The 25,250-nt window shown below is 43.4% G+C and overlaps 1 protein-coding gene across 1 annotated transcript in view; it reads left to right on the top strand.

The window, feature by feature from the left end:
- The window catches only part of waplb (WAPL cohesin release factor b), a 56,516-nt gene that overhangs the window by 6,277 nt on the left and 24,989 nt on the right, over window positions 1-25,250 (top strand). The window contains exons 3-15 of the mRNA XM_030755303.1: window positions 1,937-2,678; window positions 4,700-5,070; window positions 7,048-7,172; window positions 15,268-15,363; window positions 15,459-15,629; window positions 16,026-16,162; window positions 16,972-17,083; window positions 17,463-17,708; window positions 18,073-18,184; window positions 18,285-18,382; window positions 20,081-20,157; window positions 24,629-24,765; window positions 24,889-25,028. Of these exons, the coding sequence (XP_030611163.1) occupies window positions 1,937-2,678; window positions 4,700-5,070; window positions 7,048-7,172; window positions 15,268-15,363; window positions 15,459-15,629; window positions 16,026-16,162; window positions 16,972-17,083; window positions 17,463-17,708; window positions 18,073-18,184; window positions 18,285-18,382; window positions 20,081-20,157; window positions 24,629-24,765; window positions 24,889-25,028 (2,564 nt within the window). The remainder of the gene's footprint in view (window positions 1-1,936; window positions 2,679-4,699; window positions 5,071-7,047; window positions 7,173-15,267; window positions 15,364-15,458; window positions 15,630-16,025; window positions 16,163-16,971; window positions 17,084-17,462; window positions 17,709-18,072; window positions 18,185-18,284; window positions 18,383-20,080; window positions 20,158-24,628; window positions 24,766-24,888; window positions 25,029-25,250) is intronic.

Genomic DNA, 25,250 nt, shown 5'->3' with positions numbered 1-25,250 from the left:
GTGTGTACCTGAATCGTAGCGACGGAAACCTGCAGAGCTGCAGAGTGTTGTTCACGTGGACTTGTTTTGGTAAAGTTAGAAGAAATCGGTGGAGCGCAGCGCAGAGGCGAAAAGACTAAATGACTCATCTGCAGCTCTCAGTTCACGTCACTCTGACGGGACAGTAAAGTGGTTTACATGATGGAGGGATCCTGTCACATTTTACACTCTTTATATGAATGCAGAACGGCTCAAAGCCCAACTATCCATTAAGTAACTTTATCTGGTATGCAGGAAGAACCCTCTTTATAGACCTTAAAAGACATACATGCATTAGGAGGGATGGCTCCTGTGGTGCAACATTGATGTGTAGAAATATATCTGTGGGTACCCGTGTGAAAGCTTTTCAATCCACAGCTAAATCATCACGTCAGGATTTAAAGATTTTCCTGCTGCTGCTGCATTTTCTCTGGATTTGAGACTTGTACGAAGCTAATTATGTGAAAAAAATTGTGCCTTTTTTGACAAACAAATAATTGAGATGTTTCATATCTATCTTTTTTTTTTTTTTTTAGCTGGTTGTTGTTTGAGTGTGGCTCCTTTAAGGAGCTTCAGCAGCTCTGTGGGGCCCTCTCGCAGTCCCCGCATGTTTTATCTAGCAAGTCTTTATTTTTAATTTGTAAAGTCTGATTAACAGACTGAAGAAGTGAAGTGGCCTACTTTCCAGATTTGTTACCACTCAGCCTTGAATCAAAACCACAGAAACTGATATTATGTGATGCTACGCTGTGAAGCAATTTCCTGTTTGCTCAGGGGAGAAAGTGAAGCATTGTGCGCTATCTGTCACGGCAGAAGTGACACAAATAACCAGGGGTGCTAATAACCAAAGAGCATGAATTGTCCTGGAAGTGGGTCCAGACCCATTTAGATTTTTCTTTTTCCCGAAGAGTTACAGCTGCTGGCGAATGACTGCTGTAAAACCTGGCTGCTGTTCCAGGTGTGTGTGTGTGTGTGAGTGTGAGTGACCCGTTTTCATTGTGTAACGGTGTGTTTTGAAATGGTGCAATCATTGGGTGCAGTCTGTGATGTTCAGCAGCAAACCAAATGTGCGGCGCAGTGTTTTTTTTTTTTTTTCGTTTATGCCGGAGAGTATTTTCCATGTTTACAGTTCGCTGCTGTTGCTTTAATAAAGTGAGAGGGAAAGACTGCACAAACAGATCCAAGCTAGTAAAATAAGTTTCAGCACCTTTATTTTGAAGCACACATCACGATCATACAGAACCACCTGGTGTCAGGTCGGGGTCAGAGGGCGTTGGTGCTGGTGCTCAACATAAAACCCCAAAGTTGGAGTTGAGCAGCACCAGTTCATTTCAGCTTGGTTGTACTCGTACAGTACTGCGCAAAGTTCTGTGCATGTGTGATTTTACTGCATTGGCAGTGTGTTTGGGATCATTGTCATGCTGAAGCTGCTGCCAGAGTTGTTAGTTTTTGTATTTTCTAATTGTTTTGTGCCATTTTGACTTTGTTTTTAATTAAATTTAGCTTCCGTTAGTTTCCAGAGGGTTTTTGTTCATTTCATTTTGGTTTTTATTGTTGGAAAATGTTCCGTTTCAGTCTGTTTCTCCAGGCATATAAAGACTGAGACGTTTCCTGAATATTTTTCTTGTTTTCATTAGTTTTCTAAGCGCACAATATTTTTTTACTTTTTTTCTTTTCTTTCCTTAAAGCCTGTTTTTAATTTTTATTTCACTTGGCCAAAATGTTTTTTCACCTGCATTTTTGTTTTAGTTTTTTGTGCAGCACCTTTTCTTCTTTCATACATTAAAAATTGTCCAGCAGTGCCTTTTGGTTTCTAGTATAAGTTTATTCTTGAAGAACTGAACTTGACCGGCATGAAAGACAGTTGATAGCGGGGGTTATTTTAGCAAACTGATTCTGAGTCTGTTTTCATTTTCAGGAAAGCCTAAGCAGAGCTCGCTGTCATCATCGTCAGAGAACCAGCACAGCTACACGTGGTACCAAAATGTTTCTGAGAGCGACAAGAAGCCCCTGGCCCAGACCACCACCCTGAAGACTGGATCAAAGGCCGAATCCACCTACGACTCCTGGGATGTTATAATGGGCCTCCGACCACCTTCACCAACGCAGGAACCCCGCAACCCTGCGCCCACACTGTCATGGGCATCAGTGGGCGTCACGATGGCAGGTGGCTGTGACCCGGTGCAGACGCAGCATGAGAAGGCCCCCTCTCCTCCACAGCTCCTCCATAGCGACAGCGAGGACCTACAGGGCAACTCTGACCTCACTGAAACGTCGGATTACTCCCAGATGTCGACCTCATCGTCACTTGAAAGAAACTCTAACTGTCGGACATACAGGAGACCCAACAAACAGGGCAAAGCCTCAGACTCCAGCAGCTTTGCAGCCACTGTTTTTGGCTCAGAGCTTCCCAAATCCACATCTGACAGCAATAACAAAACGACAGGTGGCAGAGGGATTCGGGGCAGGACGAGGGACTACACAGTGCTGCATCCGTCCTCCATGTCCATGTGCAACGTCACCATCCAGGACCGAGGGGTGGAGGAGTTTGGTACTGATGCAGCACCCTCCTGTGGTAGTGGTAGTGCCGGTTCAGGCAGCACAACACAGCTGGGAGAGGCCGGATGGCAGCGGAAGAAGCCGGAACAACAAAATACAAGGTTGGTTAACTGGGTCGCTGGACCCTGTGCTGTCAGGGTATTATGCAGTCTGGGTAGTTTAATTTGTAACATGTCTGTCAGAGTGTAGCATAACTCAAAAACTTCAGGATTACCTGTGCTGGTACCAACAGCTGAAGTCCCACAACAGCCACAGGAAGTCTGGAATTATGTCAGTTTTTCTGAAATCTGGACTCGGTTTTATCTGAGATCGACCTCATCCCTGATCAGACAGTCCACTTGCTCTTATTTTGAAAGTTCAGTTGCTATTTGGCTCTTCAAAATAACTTTTCTTCAAATTTCAGCTACTTGGTCAGGTGATTTGATAAAGGAGCCTTATTGTCTTTTTACCCATGAAGGTTTCAGTTGTGATTGCAGCAGCAGGAAAATGTTTCCTTTCAGCCCTCCTGGTTTCGCCTCTTTGCTGCTCTGTGTTTGTGCTGGAGAAGAAACAGAGGTTTCAGCTCAGCTTCATCTTTGCTGCTGCTGTCATCAAGCTTTTTGTCAAGGAAACCTTTGACCACATTGCATCAGGTTTTCACTTCACAACTTTGTTTTTGAAACTTCACATACAAGTGGATGGAGGCGGTGAGAGAGTCGGTGGCTGTACACAAAGATAAAAACAGTTACTTACATCTTACCATATGTGCATTACTGACAGGTTGTTGGTATTTTTCATTTTTAAGTAAGTTATCCTGAATACACTTGACAATATCTTGACACGAATGCTCGTGATCTTCATTTTACAGCTGTTTTACAAACTGGCGTTTATAAAATCAACCCTGAACTTTGAAGCTCGGCTTTACGCTAACAGGAATGTGAAAAACCTTAATGTGAGCATCTGAGGAATGCCACATCTAGTAATGAACATGAAGCTAAATATTAAATAGAATAAATAAATAATAAAGTCTTCAGTCCACATACTCAGCAGTACGTGTACTGGTAGGAAGTTATTTTGAACTGTGAGTCATGCAAAGAAATTCTAGAGGAGTCCAAATATAAAAATATGGATCTGGAAATTTGTCTGCTTTTCTTCAGTAATTTCATAAACAGAACTTGTCGCTCTTCATACACTCAAAAGATGCTGAATATGTCAGACTCTATTAGTCTAATATGATGCACAAAACCCCCAGAATACTTGATTTAAATGGTGCAGCCACTAAAGTTTTGGGATTCGATTTTTTTACATCAAACTACTTAATAAAAAAGCTTTAACAGAAAGTACAGGTTCATGTGAGACTGTTACTGTGTGAAAGTGGATTATTTTTTACATTTTTTTTTTCTTTCTAAATCTAAAAGCCACTCTATCAGTTCTGACAGACATTTGAGAGGGGGAAAAAAAACATAAAGCAAAAAATATATGTAGGAATCATAAATGTGTGTGGGCTGAAAATGTATGTAGGTAGTTGTATATGCTGTGTGAATGCTCAAAAGCATGGGGGCATATTATTCAAAACCCATGTATGGTGCCTTTCATTTCTCACATTTTACATCGCTACCACATTTCCATCTAAGTGTGAGGCTCCAAGTCAAGGCTGTGCATCTTAATGGTCTCATTTCAGTCACTAAGACTCTTCACTTCCACTTCACTGTAATATGTTTGGCTGTTAAGCATAATGCCCTTTGTTTTGCCAAGAACAATGAGTGCTCAGTGATTTTGATCATTATTATTATTTATTATTATTATTATATTTCAGTGACATGACCTGGGTCACAGATCAAAGTGGAGTTGTTTGAGTCTCAGGATTTTTCTTTTTTTTGAAATGCTGCAAGAAACCAAATTTAAATCGAGTCTGCTTTCATTACCTGGGCTGAACACGAAAAGGTTTCCGAGGGAAAGGCTTGCGAAAGTGTTAATTAGAATTTGGTATTTTCCATTTCATGTTCATGCTAATCATGAACACATTAGACTGAAGCCTGAAATGAAAAATCCTCTCTCGCCACCTTCAAATTCAGTTTTAATTAAGTTTTCTTAACAGAATATTAATATTCTGTTAATATTCTTCTCGATGTCCTCTCTGCAGGTTCAGGCAGACCCAGACCAAGTCGAAGAAGGACAGTAAGCTGAACCTGTTTGGCTTTGAAGACTCTGAAGTCCAGCAGGAGGAGAACAGTACCGACAGCACAGATGGCCGGTCCAGTTACAAAATCAAATACTTTGGTTTTGACGACATGAGTGACAGCGACGGTGCTGACGATGATGATGGCGGCTCTAAAGAGAGGAGGAGGGCCAAAAAGAAGGCCGCCAACACCACGGTGACCCCGGTGGCCACCGTAGAGGAAACGCCAGCCGATGACCCACCAGATCCATTCGAGAGGCTGGAGAGCCAGGAAAGGCCAGCGGTCAAGGAGAGCAAGAAGTACTCTGAGAAGCAGGAGAGCAGGATACGAGCAGGTGAAAACACACACACACACACACACACACACACACACACACACACACACACACACACGGTTATTTGGATTGGGAATGCAGCCTTCTGGAGATCTTTCTGGAGGCTGAAAAAGTACACAGTTTGTGCTTGGCTGCTTCTCACTTTGCCAATTTAGTGATGAGGATATGCAGTGAAATTATGTTAGCTCCTATGTAAAGTGTTATTTATTTTATAAACACCTTTTCACAAAATCAGCCAAAGAGCCATGTGCAAAGCATCACAGTAACATGAGCAGGCTTGTTGGTTTTCAGCCTGTGCACATTGTCCCATTAATTAGAGAGTCACTGAGCCGATGCTTGTATCAAATAACAGTCCGATCTTGACTTAACAACTTGGATCAGGTATCAGAATTATGGGCTGATGTATTCCGTTCAGGTTTTCCGATGTTTACTAGGCCACGCTTGAGCTGCAGGAGCGATAATGTAGCATAGAGGAAGCTAACAACAGGTTCAGCAGCTTGGAGGCATTTCCTTTTAGATTTTAAGTTTCAGATTTAAGCGTAGACTGTGATCAGGTATGTTGACATAACTAAAAAACCTCAGACGATGTCATGCTTTCCCCATTGGCCTCTCACTCGCCTTCACACATTCTCTGCAGTGTAATGGTGGTTAGTCTTTTGTTGGCTCCTGTCTTATTATTTCACATCTCTGTGTGAGGAGGTGTACTCAGTGAGCCTGAGCTCAGGAAAAGGGAAATGGACTGAAAATTGGGATGTTCCTGGCGACTATTTTCTTAATCGACTAAACGAGGAAAAGAATTTGACTAACTGAGAGTTACGGTGTTTTATGCAACAGTGTCGGAGCTGCAGCTCCATCTGGTGGCAGATCACCACATCACGTTTAGGACAACAGTTGACTGGCATTGGGCATCCGTTTAAAAACATAAGAATTAGATTAAATGATTAGTATGTCTGGTACCGACGAGTGACAGTAGCAAAGATTAGTCGGCTAGTGGCGCACATTTGACTTCAAATAACAGTTAAGACTTGCAGACTGAGCTGGAATGAAATACTGCGAATAATCAAATAACATTTATTTTTAAAATCTTTTGTTTTATTTTGCAAAGTTGAAGCAATGTTTTAGTTTGAATTTGCTTTACATGCAAAGGAATGATGAAGCTGGAAGAAGTTGGACTGCAGTACGCCTACCTTTAACCTGCTGGCATACGCCTCTTTGATTTTTGACTCAGAAGAAACCTCCGACACCACTTTGTTCCAGAAACTGAACTTGAGCAAACGCAACAGCACGACAAGACAAATTCCTGCTAATCCTTCAGTTAACGTTTATTTGTAAAAGGAAGCAATTACTGTGTTAGAGCATCTGAAACATGAATCACAACTCTGCAAAAAGGAAAATGGAAAGATTATGACCCCAAAAATGGCTTTAAAAAATATCTAGGTTCAGCCACTCAAAGTAGGTTTGAACAATTATTAAAAGGTCTTTTATTTTAGTGGGCTAGACTCACAAAACACACCAACATCTATTGTAGTGGTTTTTAATGACCCTCATCCACTATAATAAAAGCCTTCTATTTCCTCAAAGCCATGAACCGTGTTCTTATTTCTGTTCTGTTCTGTTCTCTTTTCTTTATCACTATTCCCTTCCATGAGCACTGGTGGTTTTAGGGACACTTCTGTTATTGGGCTTACAAAAAACAGAAGAAACAAAACAAAAAAAGCTCAAAGTAACAATCGCATAATAGAGTGAAATAAAACGGAAGTTTAGGTGCACGAGAGACCACGAACACAGCCTGATGAGGCCAGAGATGGAACCACAAATACCTTTTCTTGTTTTGTGCATGTATAAACATTACAGAAAGCTCACACACCAGCATAGCCTGTGAACACACTGTCTATGCTAACACTGTGATGTAATACCCCGCTCACCACCACGGACTGTAACGGCTGCGTGATGGTCGCTGTTTGTGTTTCCCTGCAGATGTCCTGGACTTCTCAGAGGACGGCCTCAGGATGGTGGCCAGCGGTCCCAGGCGGCCGCCTCAGGGCAAACCTGTCGAGAAGAACCCGGACACCCTCCGGAGGATCTTCAGTGCGCAAAAGAAGGTCAGACACAACACCGCTGATCGGTGACATGAGGGTTCACTCTGTGTTTATGTTACAGTGCGTACACTGTAAAAATCATCAAATTGCATATAACATAAATGGACATGGAGCATAACTCAGAAAACAAGGAACATAATACAAAGTCTGGCTTAGGGTTAGCATCCGCACTCTTTAACTAGATGATTCTGTGTAAGAACTTTAAACTTAGGGTTCCTAGGAATTGGGGAGCCACACAGATTAGCCAAAATCATAACAGCTGTGAAAAACACACAACACAGATAAGATGCTGGTTTAGCCAGTATGGATTAGTAAATCAAAATATACCAATACTGCTGTCTCCTTATAAGAAGGTCATAAAGTACAGTTTATGCTGGATAATGAGTACTATAATGTGAATTGTGATAAGGAGAGTGTAGAAAGGGCTACATGCATATAAATAATGACACCATAATCATAATTGAGAACATTTAAGAAAGCAAAGGTTTTAACACAAGCTTAGATTTCATCTGTCATTGACAATCCATCGGTGAACATCTTCATAAAACAATAACTTGGAGGGAATGACAGGTTTACAATATTAAGTGGATACAAATAAGCCAAAAACAAATCTAAAGAAGTTTCATTAGCCGAGTTTCTGCTGTGACGTTAAAATCAACAAAGTGCGTTAATCCTTGTGAACCTCTTTAGGGAAATAACCTCATCTCTAAATGTAAAACCATGACTAGTTGCAGAAAGAGATCTGGATGTACCTGTAGGGACGAGACTGTGGACAGTCTCGTCCCTACATTCTGGGACAGTCTGACCCAGAATGAGTCAGTACGGTGTGTGTGTGGGCAGAGCTGAGGAGTTTGGCTCTGGTTTATTGGTGCACGAACGAGGGGATGGACAGAGTTGTTTTTGAACATCTCTTGACTCCTTGTCTTTTATTTATCCGTGTTCTAATGGCCTGTAACTCCCTGTCTGCAGATCAGACTATTGATCTCGTAAGAGCCCGGTCCTCTTTTATAGTGGAGACAGATCAATGCCAGCAGCCCACAGCGGTGGAAGTGCACGTCTCAATATTTACTGTAAATGAGTTGCCAGTATCTCTAATACCTATTTATCTCCTGCCTGAATGTTGCTGCATTCAGAGCATCTCATCAGGTGAACAACTTGAATTGAGCAGATAATTTGATTTACTCGTGTTAAACTGTAGGAGTGTTTTTAATTAGGCCTCTGCTTCTGTAGCTTGCCGAGTTTGTCCTAATGAGCTCTGCGAGGCCTCTTTATTACGGCTGCTTGTTAATTGTGTTCGTTTTAGTTTGCAGGCGTTTTAACTTTGTTTGAAAAAGTGATGTGTGATTATCGTTTTAATTAGTAAGACTGATTTCTACATTCAAATGAGTTTTGCAGCAGCGGGTACTATTTTCCCCTCACTTTAACACACTGTAACTGCATTGGAGTCATATTATAGGGTCATATAAGGCGAAGGACTATTGCGACACTAAGCAAACTCAGTGGCTTTAACAGAGTCAATAAAGGAATTGAAGTTACACTATACTGCCAAAAGTGCCTTCACACGCATATGAACTTGAGTAACATCCCATTATTAATCCATAAGGTTTAATATGATGTTGGCCCACCTTTTTGTAGCTCTAGCAGCTTCAACTCTTTTGGGTGTCTTTCCACAAGGTTTAGGAGTGTTTATGGAAATTTTTGACCATTCTTCCAGAAGTGCATTTGTGAGGTCAAACACTGATGTTGGATGAGAAGGCCTGGCTCACAGTCTCTGCTCTAATTCATCCCAAAGGTGTTCTATTGGGTGGAGGTCAGGACTCTGTGCAGGCCAGTCAAGTCTTTATGGACTTTGCTTTGTGCACTGGTGTGCAGTCATGTTGGACATGTTCCCACAAAGTTGGGAGCATTAAATTGTCCATAGTGTCTTGGTATGCTGAAGCATTAAGATTTCCTTTCCTGTCACTATACTTCCTGTCTGTAGCGATTAACCCTGCAGAAAGTTGGTGACCTCTGCACACTCTGCTCCTCAGCATCCGCTGACCCCACTCTGTGATTTTAACATGGCCTACCACTTTGTGGCTGAGTTGCTGCCCAATTGCTTCCACTTTGTTATAATCCCACTAACAGCTGACTGTGGAATATTTAATAGTGAGAAAATTTCAAAACTGGACTTGTTGCACAGGCAGCATCCTATCACGGCTCCACACTGGAATTCACTGAGCCCCTGACAGCGACCCATTCTTTCACAAATGTTTGTAGAAGCAGTCTGCATGCCTAGGTGCTTGGTTTATACACCTGTGGCCATAGAAGTGACTGGAACACCTGAATTCAATGATTTGGATGGCTGAGGGAAGATTTTTGGCAATATAGTGTATGAGAGAAATACTGAAACTGGATTTGAAAAATTGACAAAGAAACAATGATTTGATCACAACTGATCATATGTGCCTAGCTACCTCCATATTTATGTTAATACCTAACCAGCATGTCAGATGGGTGCATTTATTACTACGGGCATGGCTGCTTTTAGTGACGGTTGGTGACTAGGCTGCTACCTGACTGCTAGGCCTTTGTGTCATTTTTTGTGGTGCTGATTCCTTTTGAATCCGACTAATTACCAGCTATACGGACCAAGCTCTCACTGCAGTTGTACAGAGACTGAACAACAACAGGCCAGACACCCCATACTCCCGCAGGACCTATGGTGGCCTCCAGCTTGCAGTGGAACGGTTCGCAGCCGAGTGTGAAGCGGCTGGCATGAGAATCAGCACCTCTAAGTCTGAGGCCATGGTCCTCAGCCAGAAAAGGGTGGAGTGCCTTCTCCGGATCAGGGAAGAGTTCTTGCCCCAAGTGGAGGAGTTCAAGTATGTCGGGGTCTTGTTCACGAGTGACGGGAGAAGGGAGCGGGAGATCGACAGATGGATCGAGACTGCTTCTGCAGTGATGCGGACGCTGCACCGGTCTGTCGTGGTGAAGAGGGAGCTTAGTGTATAAGCGAAGCTCTCGATTTACCAGTCGATCTACGTTCCTACCCTCACCTATGGTCACGAGCTTTGGGAATAAGATCGTGAATACAAGTGGCAGAAATGAGTTTCCTTCGAGTGGGTGGCTGGCCTCTCCTTTAGAGATAAGGTGAGGAGTGCGGCCATCCGGGAGGGGCTCAGAGTAGAGCCGCTGCTCCTCCACATCGAAAAGAGCCAGTTGAGGTGGCTCGGGCATCTGATTAGGATGCCTCCTGGCCGCCTCTTGGGTGAGGTGTTCCGGGCATGTCCCACCAGGAGGAGGCCCCGTGGTAGACCCAGGACACGCTGGGGAGATTATATCTCTCGGCTGGCCTGGGAACACCTTGGGGTCCCTCCGGATGAGCTGGAGGAGGTGGCTGGGGAGAGGGAAGCCTGGGCTTCTCTGCTTAGGCTCCTGCCCCCGCGACCCAGCCCCGGATAAGCGGAAGAGAATGGATGACTGGATTCCTTTTGAAACAATTTTAAAGTAATCATTTGACAAATAATATGTGCTTGAGTTTTGTTGAATAAACCTCTAGTTTTTGCATGTTACTTGGTGTCTTGCAAAGATAAAGACAGCTAGTGGTAGCTGTTAACTTAGCACTCAACCTTCTCATATAGTCATGTTCACTTCTGACTCCAGAAAACCATTTTGGCAAAGGCTAAAATGCTAACGTTAAGCATTCCAAATCACAGAGTCCAGATGCTGATGGGTGATTATGCAGTGGTCACACCACGTCTTATGTAGTCTATGTGGAGGGGTGGGGGGGGGGGGCGTTCCCGAGTTCAGTATGGCTTTATTGTTTCTAAATATACTTATATTTTACTCTTGTACTAGACCTCTGAGTTGACAAATGCAGGATGCATAATATGAAAGAAGAATTTTGGAGGTTGAAAACATACCAACCCGGCACGTAACTATAACTTAAGCAGTGTCAGTCTGAATCACAAGATACTTTACAACTGACATTCTTAAAATTCTGCAAGACTTCCACTGGCCGATCTTGCCACAGTCACTTTTGGCTTTCTACAACAGGAGTCCACAAACCACTGGAATGGGTGACATTATAATTTCTACATCCTTCTTTTATATACAGCTTTTGCTTCAGAAAGGGGGGAAAGTCCAGAGTTTGTTGTGTGCCGTCATCTCATTTTCTCCCAATTGGGCTCCTCGTGTCTCCTTCAGAAAGTCATTTATTTCAGTGCAGTTTCATCCTTATAAAGGACCTGATTCATTTGCTCTGATAATCTGAAGCTTTTCCTGAGTGTGAGATAACTTTTGAATATCTGCACCTGCAGGAAAACTTTTTGAAGTGCTAAAGTATAAAGTTAATTTCCTCTGCATTTCCCTATTACAGACAAGCAGTAATAGCATTAGTAGACACAGTGCCCATAGGAGCATAATAATGTACTTAATGTACTCTCTCTCGTCCTTTCTCATTCTCCAGTTTCATGCCGTGACTCCTAAAATAACTTTCCTCCCTCTCAGTTGTATTTCTGTCTCCATCACTTTCTCTTGACCGCTTTGTCTTACTTTTTACCTCCCTGTATTATTCTCTCCTCCGCCGCCTCCTCCTGCCTTGTTTCAAACAGCGCACTACATCCCAGTTCTTGCTCCATCTCCCATTAACATGATGGAGCACGGGAGAGGAATACAGCTCATTATAAAAATAACCCTTGGAAGTGACCAGCCTACAGAGAAGTCGTCAGAACTCTGCGTTGATTACAGTAAACTGTGCATCTGTGCCATCAGCTGAAACCTGAGCGTTGTTCGGTTATTGAGCTGAGGACTCTGGGAGATATTAGATGTTACCATAATGACAACACTTAGACAGGCTCATCCATATTTGGGAGATGGTGTTGGCTTTATTTGGGGAATGTTTTTATGGGATGAGTAGTTATTACATCCATAACAATGACCCTCTCCAGTCTCCTAATGCAGTTCATTTCACTGCTGTACCATAAAGATTTTGGGTCATTTTATAAAAACTACAAAATACTTGGACTTTGCAAACATCTCCATTGGATACTAAGGGTTTGATTATGCTTTCTGCATCTTTGAGCCTGCTAGAGTTCACTTGGGTCAGGGTGACATATATTTCATCATCAGACGGCGGGCGCGAAAGTCCATGCGGGCGTCTGTGTGGCTGCCAGTTTTGTATGACTGCGTGGACACATCTGGAGACTCTACATTACAAAGCAACCCCTGTGGATGCACCCCAGACAGCGACCTTCAAAGAAGTATGACAGCTGTGGTCTCTCCAACTGTCCGTGATTGGAACAGAGTATAATCAAGACTACAGATAGCATACAGCCATGATGGCGTCACCACGTTAAAGCTTCGAGATGAGTGTTTTTGTCGTTGCCGTTTTGGTGTTTTGAAGCCGGATGTAATAGACAAGTAGCAGGTCTGAGTGAAACTACATGCTCATTGGTCAACGATTAGTCGTAAGTTGTTACCAATGAGTATATTATATACTATATTTATATTATTACATATATTTTCAAAATTCTGTCCATTTTACTATAATGATCATAGCATATGCATGTATGTGTGTGTGTGTGTGTGTGTGTGTGTGTGTGTGTGTGTGTGTGTGTGTGTGTGTGTGTGTGTGTGTGTGGTGTGTGTGTGTGTGTGTGTGCATGCATGTCTCCTTAACAGGTGGCACAATCTCAGTGAGTAAGAATGATACACTATCTCCCCAAAAATGTACTGTTAGCTTTCTGGTATTTAAACTTTCTTTTTTATTGTTATTGTTTAGGATTAATGACAATTAGTCATTTATATAAAATGTATTTTACACTAGTTTCCATTCAGCTCGGTGTGAGTGTCTTTACTGCAAACTGTTATTTACAAACAGGAGTAGTGAAATAATATTCATCAAGTTGACATCAACATGTGTTGATGTCAACTTGATGATCCAAACTTGACGGAAGTGCAGTGAAAGCTTCCCAGTCAGCGGTAAACCGAGCACGGAGAGAGCGAGAGGAGCTGACGGGGAGAGATTTGATGTGGATCTTGAAAGAAAAGCTGTAGGCATGCGTGAAATATCTCCAAACTTCTGACCCTTTGCTGTTAGCTTTCTCCACACCATGTTAGCTCTCCCTGTAGCGCCCAGCGCCAGTGCCTCATCCAACTTTTTAAGCCGGGATCAGAGGGCTGTCTGAACCGAATATCATACGTACCTTTCACTTGATTTTCATATTCTGGTCATGACTGACATTGTTTTCCCAGCCCTCTGCTGCCACTCTGACCCATCCACTGAAGTCAAGATAATTCTTCCAACACAGATAACTAATTCATGAGGTTTGGCAGTGAAGTCGTAGTTTGCTGTTCATGCACGCCCTGCAATGCCAAAACAGCATGTTTTTTTTTCCTTTTTTCTTTTCGCCCTTATCTTTTTTTTTTTTTTTTTTTTTTTTTTTTTAAAAGCTGAGCCACAGCAGAGACATGGGCACACTTGCCCACCTTCATCCCCCATGCTCATCTCTCCCATGCTGCTTAGTGGCAGGTGGGCGGGGGCGGGTGTCCGCCTGTGTCATTCAGATTATTGTCGCAGGCTTTAATTTGGTGTGTTGATGTTCCAGCACAGCAAAGCTCATCTCCAAACTCCCCTTTTGTCTCTGCTTATTAACCCCGTGGTGCAGAAATCCCTCCCGCTCCACCTCCTCGTGACTTTTCTCCACAGCCAGCTCTCTCTTCTCTCCCTTCTTTCTCTCCGTCCAGGCTCTCCCTCGTTCCCTCTTTTGTTTTTCATTATGAATGCCCCGGCAACCACCAACCACAGGTTTGGCAAAAATATTCAAAGAGGACAGGAGAAGAGCCAAGGATGAGGGTGGATGGTAGCGTGGGAGGGTGTGTGTCTGTTTGTTTTAAGTGTGTGTGTGCGTGTGTGTCCTGCTGTTTGATCAGTGCTGGCAAAGTCTCACCAGTTTACTGTGCATCCAGTTATCCTGTTTCCCCTCCTCCGTTCACCTCTTTCTGCTTCACTCTCAGCTTTCTCTGCATATTTGCTCTCAGCATCTGTTTTTATCGACATTCACAGTTTTGTTTATCTCTGTTCTCCTTCTTCCTTTAAAGTCGTTTTTTTTTTTTTTTTTTTTTTAAAGAACTTTTGAAGCAAGGAGTCCTGTGTAAAATCATAATAATACAATAGAACAGTTTGTGCGCAGTGAAGAACATGCATGCAGCCTTCTCTCTTTAACAGTTTGCAGAAAAAAGCTTTTGTCTGGTGACACAATAAAAATACAGAAAGTACCAGAAATATTAAAAGCAAGTATTAGATGGAGAATCAGGAGCCTGCAACATTTAAAAAAACTTTTTTTTGAAAATAATTTGCCAAGAGACAAAAATATGTGAAATACTTTTGAGGATAAGGCGTCAATTTCACGTGTGCTTGAAGTGAACTTGTAATTTCTTGAAGACTTCAGTGGAGTGAAGTTGAATTCAGTACAACTCCTTAGATTTTTGTTCTTGTTTTAAAATTGGCCTGCATTCATAAATGTGACCTGCTCATGGTTCAGGGAAATCTCTGCCCGGATATCTGCCGGCAAAAACCTTCCCCCATAGGCAAAATCAGCAGACTATCCGAGTTCTCAAATGTAGCAGTGGAAGTCTCTTGGATTCTGTTATCGACCAGAATCTCCTGAATTTTAGAAACTTTGCTTTAGTTACAGTTCCCAGCCTCCAGAAATCTTCTATCAGATATACAGAATGTTTTTTCACACACTGGTTTGTCGATGTACATTTTCAAGCCGTGAATTTAGCACTGTGGCCATCGCTGTGTTGGGTTTGTAGAACTGCGTCCATAGACTGTACAGGTGGCATGCAGACACAGGTACCTTTTTAATTAGTGCTAAGTAACATCCAAGCAAAATCCTGATTTAATTTAATCACCAATGACAGAGCAGGACATATTATTTGTCAGATATTGCAATAAAAAATGCTCTAAGAAGCACCGACAGCACAGCGCTCCTAACTGCAGGGATTGACTCACTTTTGACTTTTGGAGCTGGTCTCTAGTGGCCGTTAGAAGAACTGCATGTCTGCTTCCAGCTTCAGAGATGTTTATGTTTTATGTGTGTTCATTTTTCAGTCTCCCACCAAAGCAGTGTACAATGCCAGACACTGGACATTGGAGAGCGAAGAGGAGCCCCCTCCACCTTTCTTCTCACGTTCACAGACGGCTCCTGTAAGTCTCACTTAGAGCCGTGAGCAGACGTTTGATTTCAGTCTGTACCAAAACTTGAGCAGCTGTCTCACATCAACCTTCCTCCATCTTTCCAGGCGTCGGGCTCAGCTGGGGGATCCAGTAAGGAGCCTTCCAACTCTCAGAAGGATGATGGTGTGTTCAAGGCTCCGCCCCCTCCCCCAAAGGTCACAAAGTGTGTCACTGTCCCTACAGATCCATACCAGGACACGGTCACTGCACTCAAGTGTCGCAAAGAACACAAAGAGGTACAGAGAAATTTTTTCTTCTCCTTAAACTCACTTCATATCACACTGAAGGTGTCCTGCTGATGTCAGATTTTTATGGCAGGTGTCTGAGCAGCGTCCATTGAAGTGTCCACTCAATAACTCAAGAACCGTTTGGTCTACACTTACCAAACTTCTTGGGTAGAAAGCCTATGACCTAAGCAAGGTTTGGGTTTCTATATGAGGTCACTGTGACTTAAAATAGGAAATGGTGCTTAATAACGGGGTGACACCGAGCAGGGTAAATACAGAGGGATGCGTGTGTTTTGCACCACTAGATGGTGCTCTTGTTTTTAAATGTGCTTTGCTTCTCTTTTGGACTACTCTTCATGAACGTGTGTTTCCAGAAACACGACTCTGTTCCATTGTGTTTTCCAGCTATATACAGTCGTCCAACATGTGAAACATTTCAACGATGTGGTGGAGTTTGGGGAAAACCAGGAGTTTACTGATGACTTTGAGTACCTAGCTACTGGCCTGAAGAGCGGGCAGCCTCTCAACACGCGATGCCTTAGGTAAGAATCCGCTGGCGCCCTCTACAGTCCAGTGTGTCAAAATTTTCCAAATTTGCTGATGTCAAACAACTCATGATTGCTCATTATATTCACTGGTACCCCCCCCCCCCCCCCCCCATTACATACAAACCAGGCTAAACTAGCAAGCTGAATGACATAAATGAAGCAGTCTGTTGAAGGTTGCCTTGCAGTGTCTGTGTGGGGATAACGCACATCAGGGTTCCTGCAGATCCTTTAAAACACTTGAAAGGCATCGAATGCTTTAAATCTTTCAAACAGCTTAAAAATGCAAAGGCTTGGGTGGTGTAGTGTATGGGTAACGTTGGAGAAAGGCTCGTAACAGGCCGCTTGCTTACCTAGTACGAACTCCAGGATGGCTTATTTATCACACATGGGAACAGAGACTTCCACACCTGTGTTTGTAATACACATCATCAACCACATCATTTCAAGTCTCCACGGCACTACGTTCCCAGGATGTAGATGATGAAAATCTGTCCGTCAGTGTCTGTGTACATCTCTCAGATCTGACTCAAGGAAAGGAGGCGGCTTCTTGGGGCAATAATTCATCAGTTGCACTTTACAAGTTAATTAAGTTTAAATAAGTTAAATTCTCAAGGAGTGACACTGTTAAATAAGCAAAATAAAACTACAAAATTCACACTTGGGGGGGAGGAAAAAAAAAAAAACAGCTGGCAGCTGCCGACTTCACTTTGCTTTAGTTTCACAATTCCTTTTAGACCCAACCAAATGAAACAAAACTGTCTAGTCAGCTGTATAATTGTTGATGCTCTGTGTTGTTTCTCTAGTGTGATCAGCCTGGCTACACGCTGTGCCATGCCCAGCTTCAGGATGCACCTCAGGGCCAGAGGAAAGGTGGCTCAGGTCTTCAAAACGCTCAACGATGCCCCACAGCACCCGGTGAGGATCAGTTCACTGAGCTCCAGACAGAAACAGAGAAATGAGTGTAGAAATATGAGCAGGAATAACTGATGCTGCATTGTCATTTTTGTCAGTTGTTAACCATTTTGGGACTGTTTATTGGCTGGCTGTGGTCACCTGATGTAGGAGTGTTTTCTCATCTTAAATTCAAAAAGTCAGTCAAATGTTTAACAAATTTAACAAGTCAGTGGTTAAGAAATTGTTCTGGCGGAGGAGTAATGAGTAAATACACTGACATAATCTGAAATAAACTCTGTTCTACAGCTTAAAGAAAAAGGACGACATGCCTGAGAGGGCTGAGGGTGGTTTGAGAGCAACACTAAATAATTTAAAGTCTCTCTTTCTGTCTTTTCTGCAGAACTTGGCTCTGTGTACAGCCTCTCTCATGTACATCCTGAGCAGAGACCGGCTCAACATGGATCTGGACCGGTCCTGCCTGGACCTGATGATCCGCCTGCTCGAACTGGACCAGGACCAAGGGGGCGGTAACGGGACCGATTCCACGGTCCAGTTTAGCGCCAAGGAGATCGCCAAGATAAAGGAGAAGATCAGGAAGCTGTGCGACACGGTGCACAACAAGCACCTGGACCTGCAGAACATCACGGTACAGAAACGCACACGGTGTCATTAAAATTTCATGTATTCAGAGTTTTCCTGCAGAAGTGGTTTATTTTGAGGGTGGAAAAAGCTTTGAAACATTATTTAGACTGTTATGCCGCTTCAGTCAGGGTGACTCACAGACACCCACATGTGTCAGGATATTTCTTACAGCTCCATTGCAGCTGAAGATCTGTTAGAGCTGAACCAGAAAAACACAAAAATCAACTTCTACAACCGCAGGAAACGGCCCACAGTACACCCCAGAATAATCCGGATGTGTAAAACATTAAACGTGTGAAGTGATACTTGAGAGAGTTAAGATTTAAGCTCCTGACTCCTGTTCTCCTCCTCCTTTTCGCCCCCTCCAGACGGGTCATTTGGCCATGGAGACGTTACTGTCTCTGACTTCGAAGCGAGCAGGTGACTGGTTCAAAGAGGAGCTGCGGCTGCTGGGAGGACTGGACCACATAGTAGACAAAGGTTAAACATTACAAAGAAGTTCAGTGGGCTTGGAGAGAAAGAAGAAAACTGGCAATGTATTTAGTTTCTTATTGCTTGTCCTTGATTTCTGTCCCCACAGTGAAGGAATGTGTGGATAACTTGAACCAAGAGGACGACAAGGAGAAGCTGGTGTCTTCTCTGTGGGGAGCTGAGAGGTGTTTACGGGTGCTGGAGAGTGTAAGTGCAACCTAGATAGCGTGGAGGTTTTGAGAAATTTGCAGAGTCCAAATGTAGTTGGAAATAAAAAGCAGCAATAAACACACATTACTTTGACGTTAAAAAACAAACAGAACAGAACAGAACAATGTGCAAAGAAATGTTCAATTAAACTTGAGTGTGAACAGGCGAGGAGGTTTCAGCTGACATGCCCCCTTCACTGGGAGACATGTTTGTTATTCTGGTGCACAAAGAAAGAAATCAAACTATGTGAAGGTGAAATGAACTGTGGGGCAAACCTTATTAAAGCTTTACAGTTATCTTTGGGACTGTGAAGTTCACTTGTTCAAATGATCCACACTAAAACTCAGACGCTATAAAGCATTTAAAAAAAAAAAATGGTTTGCATGTTGCCCAAAACAGAAGAATAATAATATGTAGATGTTGGTTAAGAAGCAGGTTTTCCTAGTCAACCTGCTCGCTAGTTTGTGGAAACTTAGAAGATGGGAGTTTTACTAGGTATTTGCATTTCACACAAAACTACAATTCAGTGTTTTCTGCGAGCTGTTGGGACTTTATTTATTTATTTTTTCTTCTTAAAAGATCTGATGGTTTATAGTTGTGTGGTGCGCCCATCAAGCATAACATTAGGACCACTGACAGGTAGTGCATAACACTGATTATCTCTTCATTATGGCACGTGTTAGTGGGTGAAGTTGAAGTGTTACAAGCAGGAAAAACGGGATTTGAGCGAGTTTGACAAGGACCAAATTGTGATGGCTAGACGACTGGGTCCGAGCATCTCCAGACCTGCAGCTCTTGTGGCGTGTTCCCAGTCTGCAGGGGTCAGTACCAAAAGTGGTCCAATTAAGGAACAGTGGTGAACCAGCGACAGGGTCATAGGTGGCCAAGGCTCACTGATGCACAGGGGGAGCCACACCAGCCTGTGTGGTCTGATCCAACAGATGAACTACTGTAGCTCAAATTGCTGAAAAGTTTAATGCTGGTTCTGATAGAACCAGCATTAAACTTTTTTTTTTTTTTTTGGTTATTTATGGGGACTGCATAGCTGTAGAGGTGGTCTGGTCTGATGAATCATGTTTTCTTTAACATCACATGAATGGCTGGGCGCATATGTGTAACTTACCTGGGGAAAACCTGGTACCACTATGGGGAGGTGTTGACTCGGCCTCCAGACTCGGCCCCAAATCTCAATCCAAACGAGCATCTGTGGGATGTGCTGGACAAACAAGTCTGATCCATGGAGGCTCCAGCTCACAACTTACAGGACTTCAAGGATCTGTTGCTAACGTCTTGGTGCAAATACCACAGCAGACCTTCAGGGGTCTAGTGGAGTCCATTCTGATTTACTAGTAAAAGGGGGACCAACACAATATTAGGTGGTCATAATGTTATGCTGGATCGGTGTATATACATAATGTAGCTGTACCTGGTGGAGTTTGCACTGGGTGTCATTGTCGTAGCCACTCAGGTAAGTTGACAGTTGTGTCAGGCTGGATTTAAAACAAAACAAAAAAAATTGAATATTTGAAGTTCCTCACACCTTGGGGCTCAGAGGGCTCTTGCTGGTGGAGCGCAGAGGACCAGGCTAAAAATGTGAAGTGAAGTCAAGTTAAAATAATAATTGTTGTGGGGAAAATGAACACGTTGACTGACGCCATCCTTTTTGTTTAGCTGACTTTGTGTTTGTACTTACAGGTGACCGTCCACAACCCCGAGAACCAGAGCTACCTGATCGCCTACAAAGACTCATTGCTCATCATTTCTTCTGCAAAGTGAGTGAACTTGCATACTGTCCTCACACCTGATGTCATTATTATGGAACCACCCTGCTCTGTGAGATTGAAATTTTTTTTTTTTTTCTTAAAAAGCTATGCTGTCGACGACAGTCTGCAGAGTGTATCCAGTACGATATCAGACTCCTCGGTCATTCATTTTTTGACATTTTTCGATTAAATCCAGTCATATCAATGTCTCGTCACAACAACCCTGGTTAACTCAGCTGATCAGCTGCTGTATGGAGCGCGTATGTGTGTCTGTCTATTATCAGGGTTTTGTTGCTTCATTTCCTGGTTGTGACATCTTGTCAGTCATAGCAGTGACCTTTCAACTCTGACCCCGACCCCTGCTGTCAGCAGAGGATCTGCAGAGAAACAGAGTCCACTGTGGTCCTGCACGCTGTTCATTCTTGAACATGTTTTTGTCCCCAAGTCTTTCGGGCGTTCTGATTTGTACCAAAATAAAAGCACGTCTTTCTGTATGGGAAAGCTGTTTAGTTTAGCCCAAGCCAGAATGATTAAAGGAGAGGCCTCTGCTCTTAACATCTATAAAGGCAAAGTAAACTCATGAAGTTTGAGTACATGAACCTGTGGAAGGGTTGTTAACAGCTGCCTTCCTCTCCCGAATGCTTAGTGTCTCTCCATAGACCATGATGGTGGCTTTAGCTTTGCATCATCTGCCCCACGTCTTCCAAAACAACTGAGTCCACTGCCAGTTTCTTCACTCCTGTCTGCTCCCACAGACTGCAGTGGTGTCAGGCTAGTGAGGACCGGGGGTTCTCCTTGTCAGACGAGCATCCTCCCCTGACAACATTCTTGTCGACCACCAGCCAACCAACCAAAAAATCCACCGGAAAAAACAAACAACACATTTTTGATATAAATCACTGCAGTCACTGGTCATTAATAAAACTCCAGCATCTGTCAGACTGCATGGTGCTGAGCTAATTTACTTTCTCGCTCCTCCTGCGTCCTTTACGTGACCGGACCGTTCGCCCTTTGCAGAAGGTCTGCAGTGAGGGTGGGGGTTGAAGATGATGAGGATGAAGGCTGAATGGGTCGACAAAGAGCCGCTGTTCCAGCGGGCGGGTGACACAGGCCTCAGTCTGAGCCTTCAGCTGTCCGCTCTAACTCGATTAACCCCCAAAATCGCAGGGTGAGCGGGAGGAGAGCGAGCCCCACCACCTAAACCCTGCTCAAACGAACACACACACACACACACACACACACACACACACACACACACACACACACACACACACACACACACACAAAACTGAAAATGTGAAGTTACTTTCACATCTACCAATAGATTTCTTCCTCCAGCATTTACTCTTCATCTCCTTTTTCTGGCCTTTCCTCCTCTTCCTCCTAACATCCCCTTTCTCTTCCTTGCTTCTGCACATGCTGCTGTCCTCATTGTTTCAAACCAAACTCACCCTTGAGAGTCTTTCTAGAGTTTCAGCTGTCTGCTAGACTAATTTAATAAACCCCCAAGCAACCCCATAACACACACACACACACACACACACACACACACACACACACACACACACACACACACACACAATGTCCTTTTCCTTGTTGACGATCCTCATCTGCATCTGGACACAAACCAAATTACTCTGCATTAAATTAAACAGCAGCAAAATGTAAAGAGAGAAGTTTTTAATATGGAGTCTGTAGTGGAGCACCCAGCTGTATGATAGAAGCTGTGCTGCACCCCCTGACCTCTCCTGACCCAGACTCATTTTTGAGAGTTATCATGTAAAGGAAAGTAACGATGCCCCTGGTTTTAGTTCGCTAGCGAACACTGTCTCGATTGTGTATACTTGAAGATGAGCCAGAAACGCGAAAGCCCAGCTTAAGGCCAGACTTAATAAATCTCAAATGTGCTGTATACAGTAATCCCTCGCTACTTCACGGTTCGCTTTTCGCGGACTCGCTGTTTCGCAGGTTTTCAATCAATATTAGTGTAAAATATTTATTGTGGTACTTTCGCTGTTTTGCGGGTTTTCGCGGTACTCATTCTTCACATGCGTAGTACGTGTTGTACAGTAATGTATATATTTGGTGTGTAAGTGTGTGGGGAGGGTTTATAAAAACTTAAAATGGTGTATAACTACTAAAATAATGTATAAGTATTAAAATAAATATAGCATCCCTACTTTGTAGATTTTCACTTATCGCGGGTGGTCCTGGAACGTAACACCTACAATAAGTGAGGGATTACTGTAGTTAGAAAATTAACAAATCATCTAAATGAAGCATCTCTCAGCTGCAGCGAAATGAAAAACCACTAACTAAGTGATAGGAGACACAAACACAGCCTCAGGGGGTCAAAAGCCCGTGTACTTCTAGTGCTGGTCCCAAGACCAGTAAATGGAGAATTGCACCAAGAAGGGCATCCGGCATAAAATCTGTTCCAGAGCAAATATGCTAATCCATCTGTCAGAAGTACCTTCTGTAGACTGTATTTAAGCTTGGCTAACATCATCAATAAATGGTACGGGTGCATCACACAGATACCTGCTAATCAGTGCTAAGTAACATTCAAGTAAAACTGGAGCCCCGATTACTTGGATGGTCTGTTAGTACAGTTGACTGTATAGCAAACTTTGTTGTTTGGCAGATAATTGCATTAAAAATGCTTCAAAAGGCTCCAGCAGCACAAATATGGAGTAGAGATCCAGGTCACTGACTGCCATCCATGTCAATAAAAGCAGCCGTGCCCTTAATGATGCAAACTTTAAGCCTTAATACAATTTAAATGACTGTGTTGGGGGGTTATTCAACGCCTGCATGGTTTTTCATGATGGGCTTGATTGGCTTTAGAGGGAAAAAGTGTTTGATAACAGGATGTAAACATGTTTTTTTTCCACCCATAAAGTTTGGCATTTTAACCTGGGAGCCAGCTCATGTTTGGAACCAGCCTCAAGTGGACATTTGAGGAACTGCAGTTTTTGGTATTTCTAAGCTGGCTTCATTTTTCAGAGTGGAAAAAGCATTTCAGCCTCATTTTTACATACAAATAATTTTTCCTCTCCTACTTTTACTGTTTTATATCCACATTAAATTTCTTATCACACATCTCCTTCCATATTTTCTTTTTCCCCCCTTCCTTTCGCTGCATCTTGATGTTCAGACTCTGGTTTCTGATCTGCTTTCAGTCACCACTGTCATTAGATTTAATTTAGTTATTTACATCAGGCTGCTGACCTCTTTTGCCCTCTCTGCGGCTGCAGACGGCCTCAAAAAAGCTTATCTGCCTTTGTGTGTGCCTGTCTGTGTGTATGTGTGTGAATGCTGCTCTGTTTTATGATGGAGTAGAAGAGGAAAGAGGCGAGTCATGTTCAGACATCTGGATGTGAATCTAGTTTGCATTGATGATGATGATTGAGTGACTGTAAATTAAAAGGACCAGGTGAATCTGCATGGAAGGACTTCTTTTAGCTTCAGTTTCTTGGTAATGCCAGGATTCATTGATTCATGGGACACTTTTTTTTTCCCCTTAGATGCCAGTATGCAGCTCTCATTTTCAGCACTTGATAAGAAAGAGTAGTAATTTTGGGGAGGGTATTCACAGTTTGCAGAGATGAATCACATTCGGCTGCGACGAGTTTGCAGAACTTGTTTTTTTTTTGTTTGTTTGTTTGTTTTTGTGAATGATGCGATCCTGTTGGCTTCATCAGGTGGTGGTGGCCTCCAGCTCGCAGTGCAACGGTTTGCAGCTGAGTGTGAAGCTGCTGGCATGAGAATCAGCACCTCCAAGTCAGAGGCCATGGTCCCTAAGCCAGAAAAGGGTGGAGTGCCCACTCTGGCTCAGGGACGAGTTGCTGTCCCAGGTGGAGGAGTGATGGGAGAAGGGAAAGAGAGATTGACAGACGGATTGGGGCTTCGTCTGCAGTCATGGTGAAGAGGGAGCTGAGCGTGAAAGCAAAGCTGTCGATTTACTGGTCAATCTACGTCTCTATCCTCACCTGTGGGCACGAGCTTTGGGTAGTGACCAAAAGAATGAGATCATGAATACAAGTGGCAGAAATGAGTTTCTTCCAAAGGGTGACTGGCCTCACCCTTAAGAAAAAAAAAAATAGGGTGAGGAGTGCAGCCATTCAGGAGGGGCTCAAAATAGAGCTGCTGCTCCTCCACATTGAAAGGAGCCAGTTGATGTGGTTCGGGCATCTGACTAGGTTGCCTCCTGGGCACCTCTTGGGTGAGGTGTTCTGGACATGTCCTATTGGGAGCAGGCCCGGGGGCAGACCCAGGACACGCTGGAGAGATTATATCTCTCGGCTGGCCTGGGAACACCTTGGGATCCCCCCTGGATGAGCTGGTGGAGGTGGCTGGGGAGAGGGAGGTCTGGGCTTCTCTGTTTGGGCTGCTCCCTCTGCAACCCGGCCCCAGATACACGGAAGAAGATGGATGATATTCACGGTCAAGTTACCAAGCTTCTCCTTTTGTCTGTCAGGGCACTGAGGAGGTGTGAGGAGATGATCCAACGTTACAGCCGGGAGATGAACTCCGATGGAGCTGTGGTGGGGAAAGCAGTGGAGGACTGCATGAGGGCCATCATAGGAGTACTGCTCAACCTGACGCATGACAATGGTTAGTGTGCAAAAAACACTCTAAACACACTTTAGTGCAACTTATTGAAGCATTGGTACAGGTTAATTTGAGAGGGTTATTTATGTTTATGTTTGTAATGTGTGTGTGAAACTCTGTTTGCAGAGTGGGGCAGTACGAAGACAGGAGAGCAGGAGGATTTGATAGTGACGGCTCTGAACTGTGTTCTCAAAGTCCCTCAGTATCTTCCTCAGGAGCAGAGGTTCGACATCCGAGTCCTGGTAGGCATTATACATCACCAATGTGTGTGTAATAAAGGGCAGTAACACTGACCTACAACAGAAATAAACATATTGATGTCAATACAATTAAGACACTAAGAGTAATTTTTAATACTTTGAGTCAGTGATATTTTTTTTAAGTCAATGGGGAAATCAAGGTGTCTACACTATACACCAAAGTCCTAAATACTTATCCAAATTTTCATTTAACAACAAAAGGCTTAAAACTGTCTTAAATTAAGTTTA

The sequence above is a fragment of the Archocentrus centrarchus genome, chromosome 19, assembly GCF_007364275.1.
Source record: "Archocentrus centrarchus isolate MPI-CPG fArcCen1 chromosome 19, fArcCen1, whole genome shotgun sequence".
Classification (NCBI taxonomy): domain Eukaryota; kingdom Metazoa; phylum Chordata; class Actinopteri; order Cichliformes; family Cichlidae; genus Archocentrus; species Archocentrus centrarchus.
The sequence above is the reverse complement of the archived record's forward strand: the minus strand, read 5'-3'. Positions and strand labels throughout refer to the sequence as shown.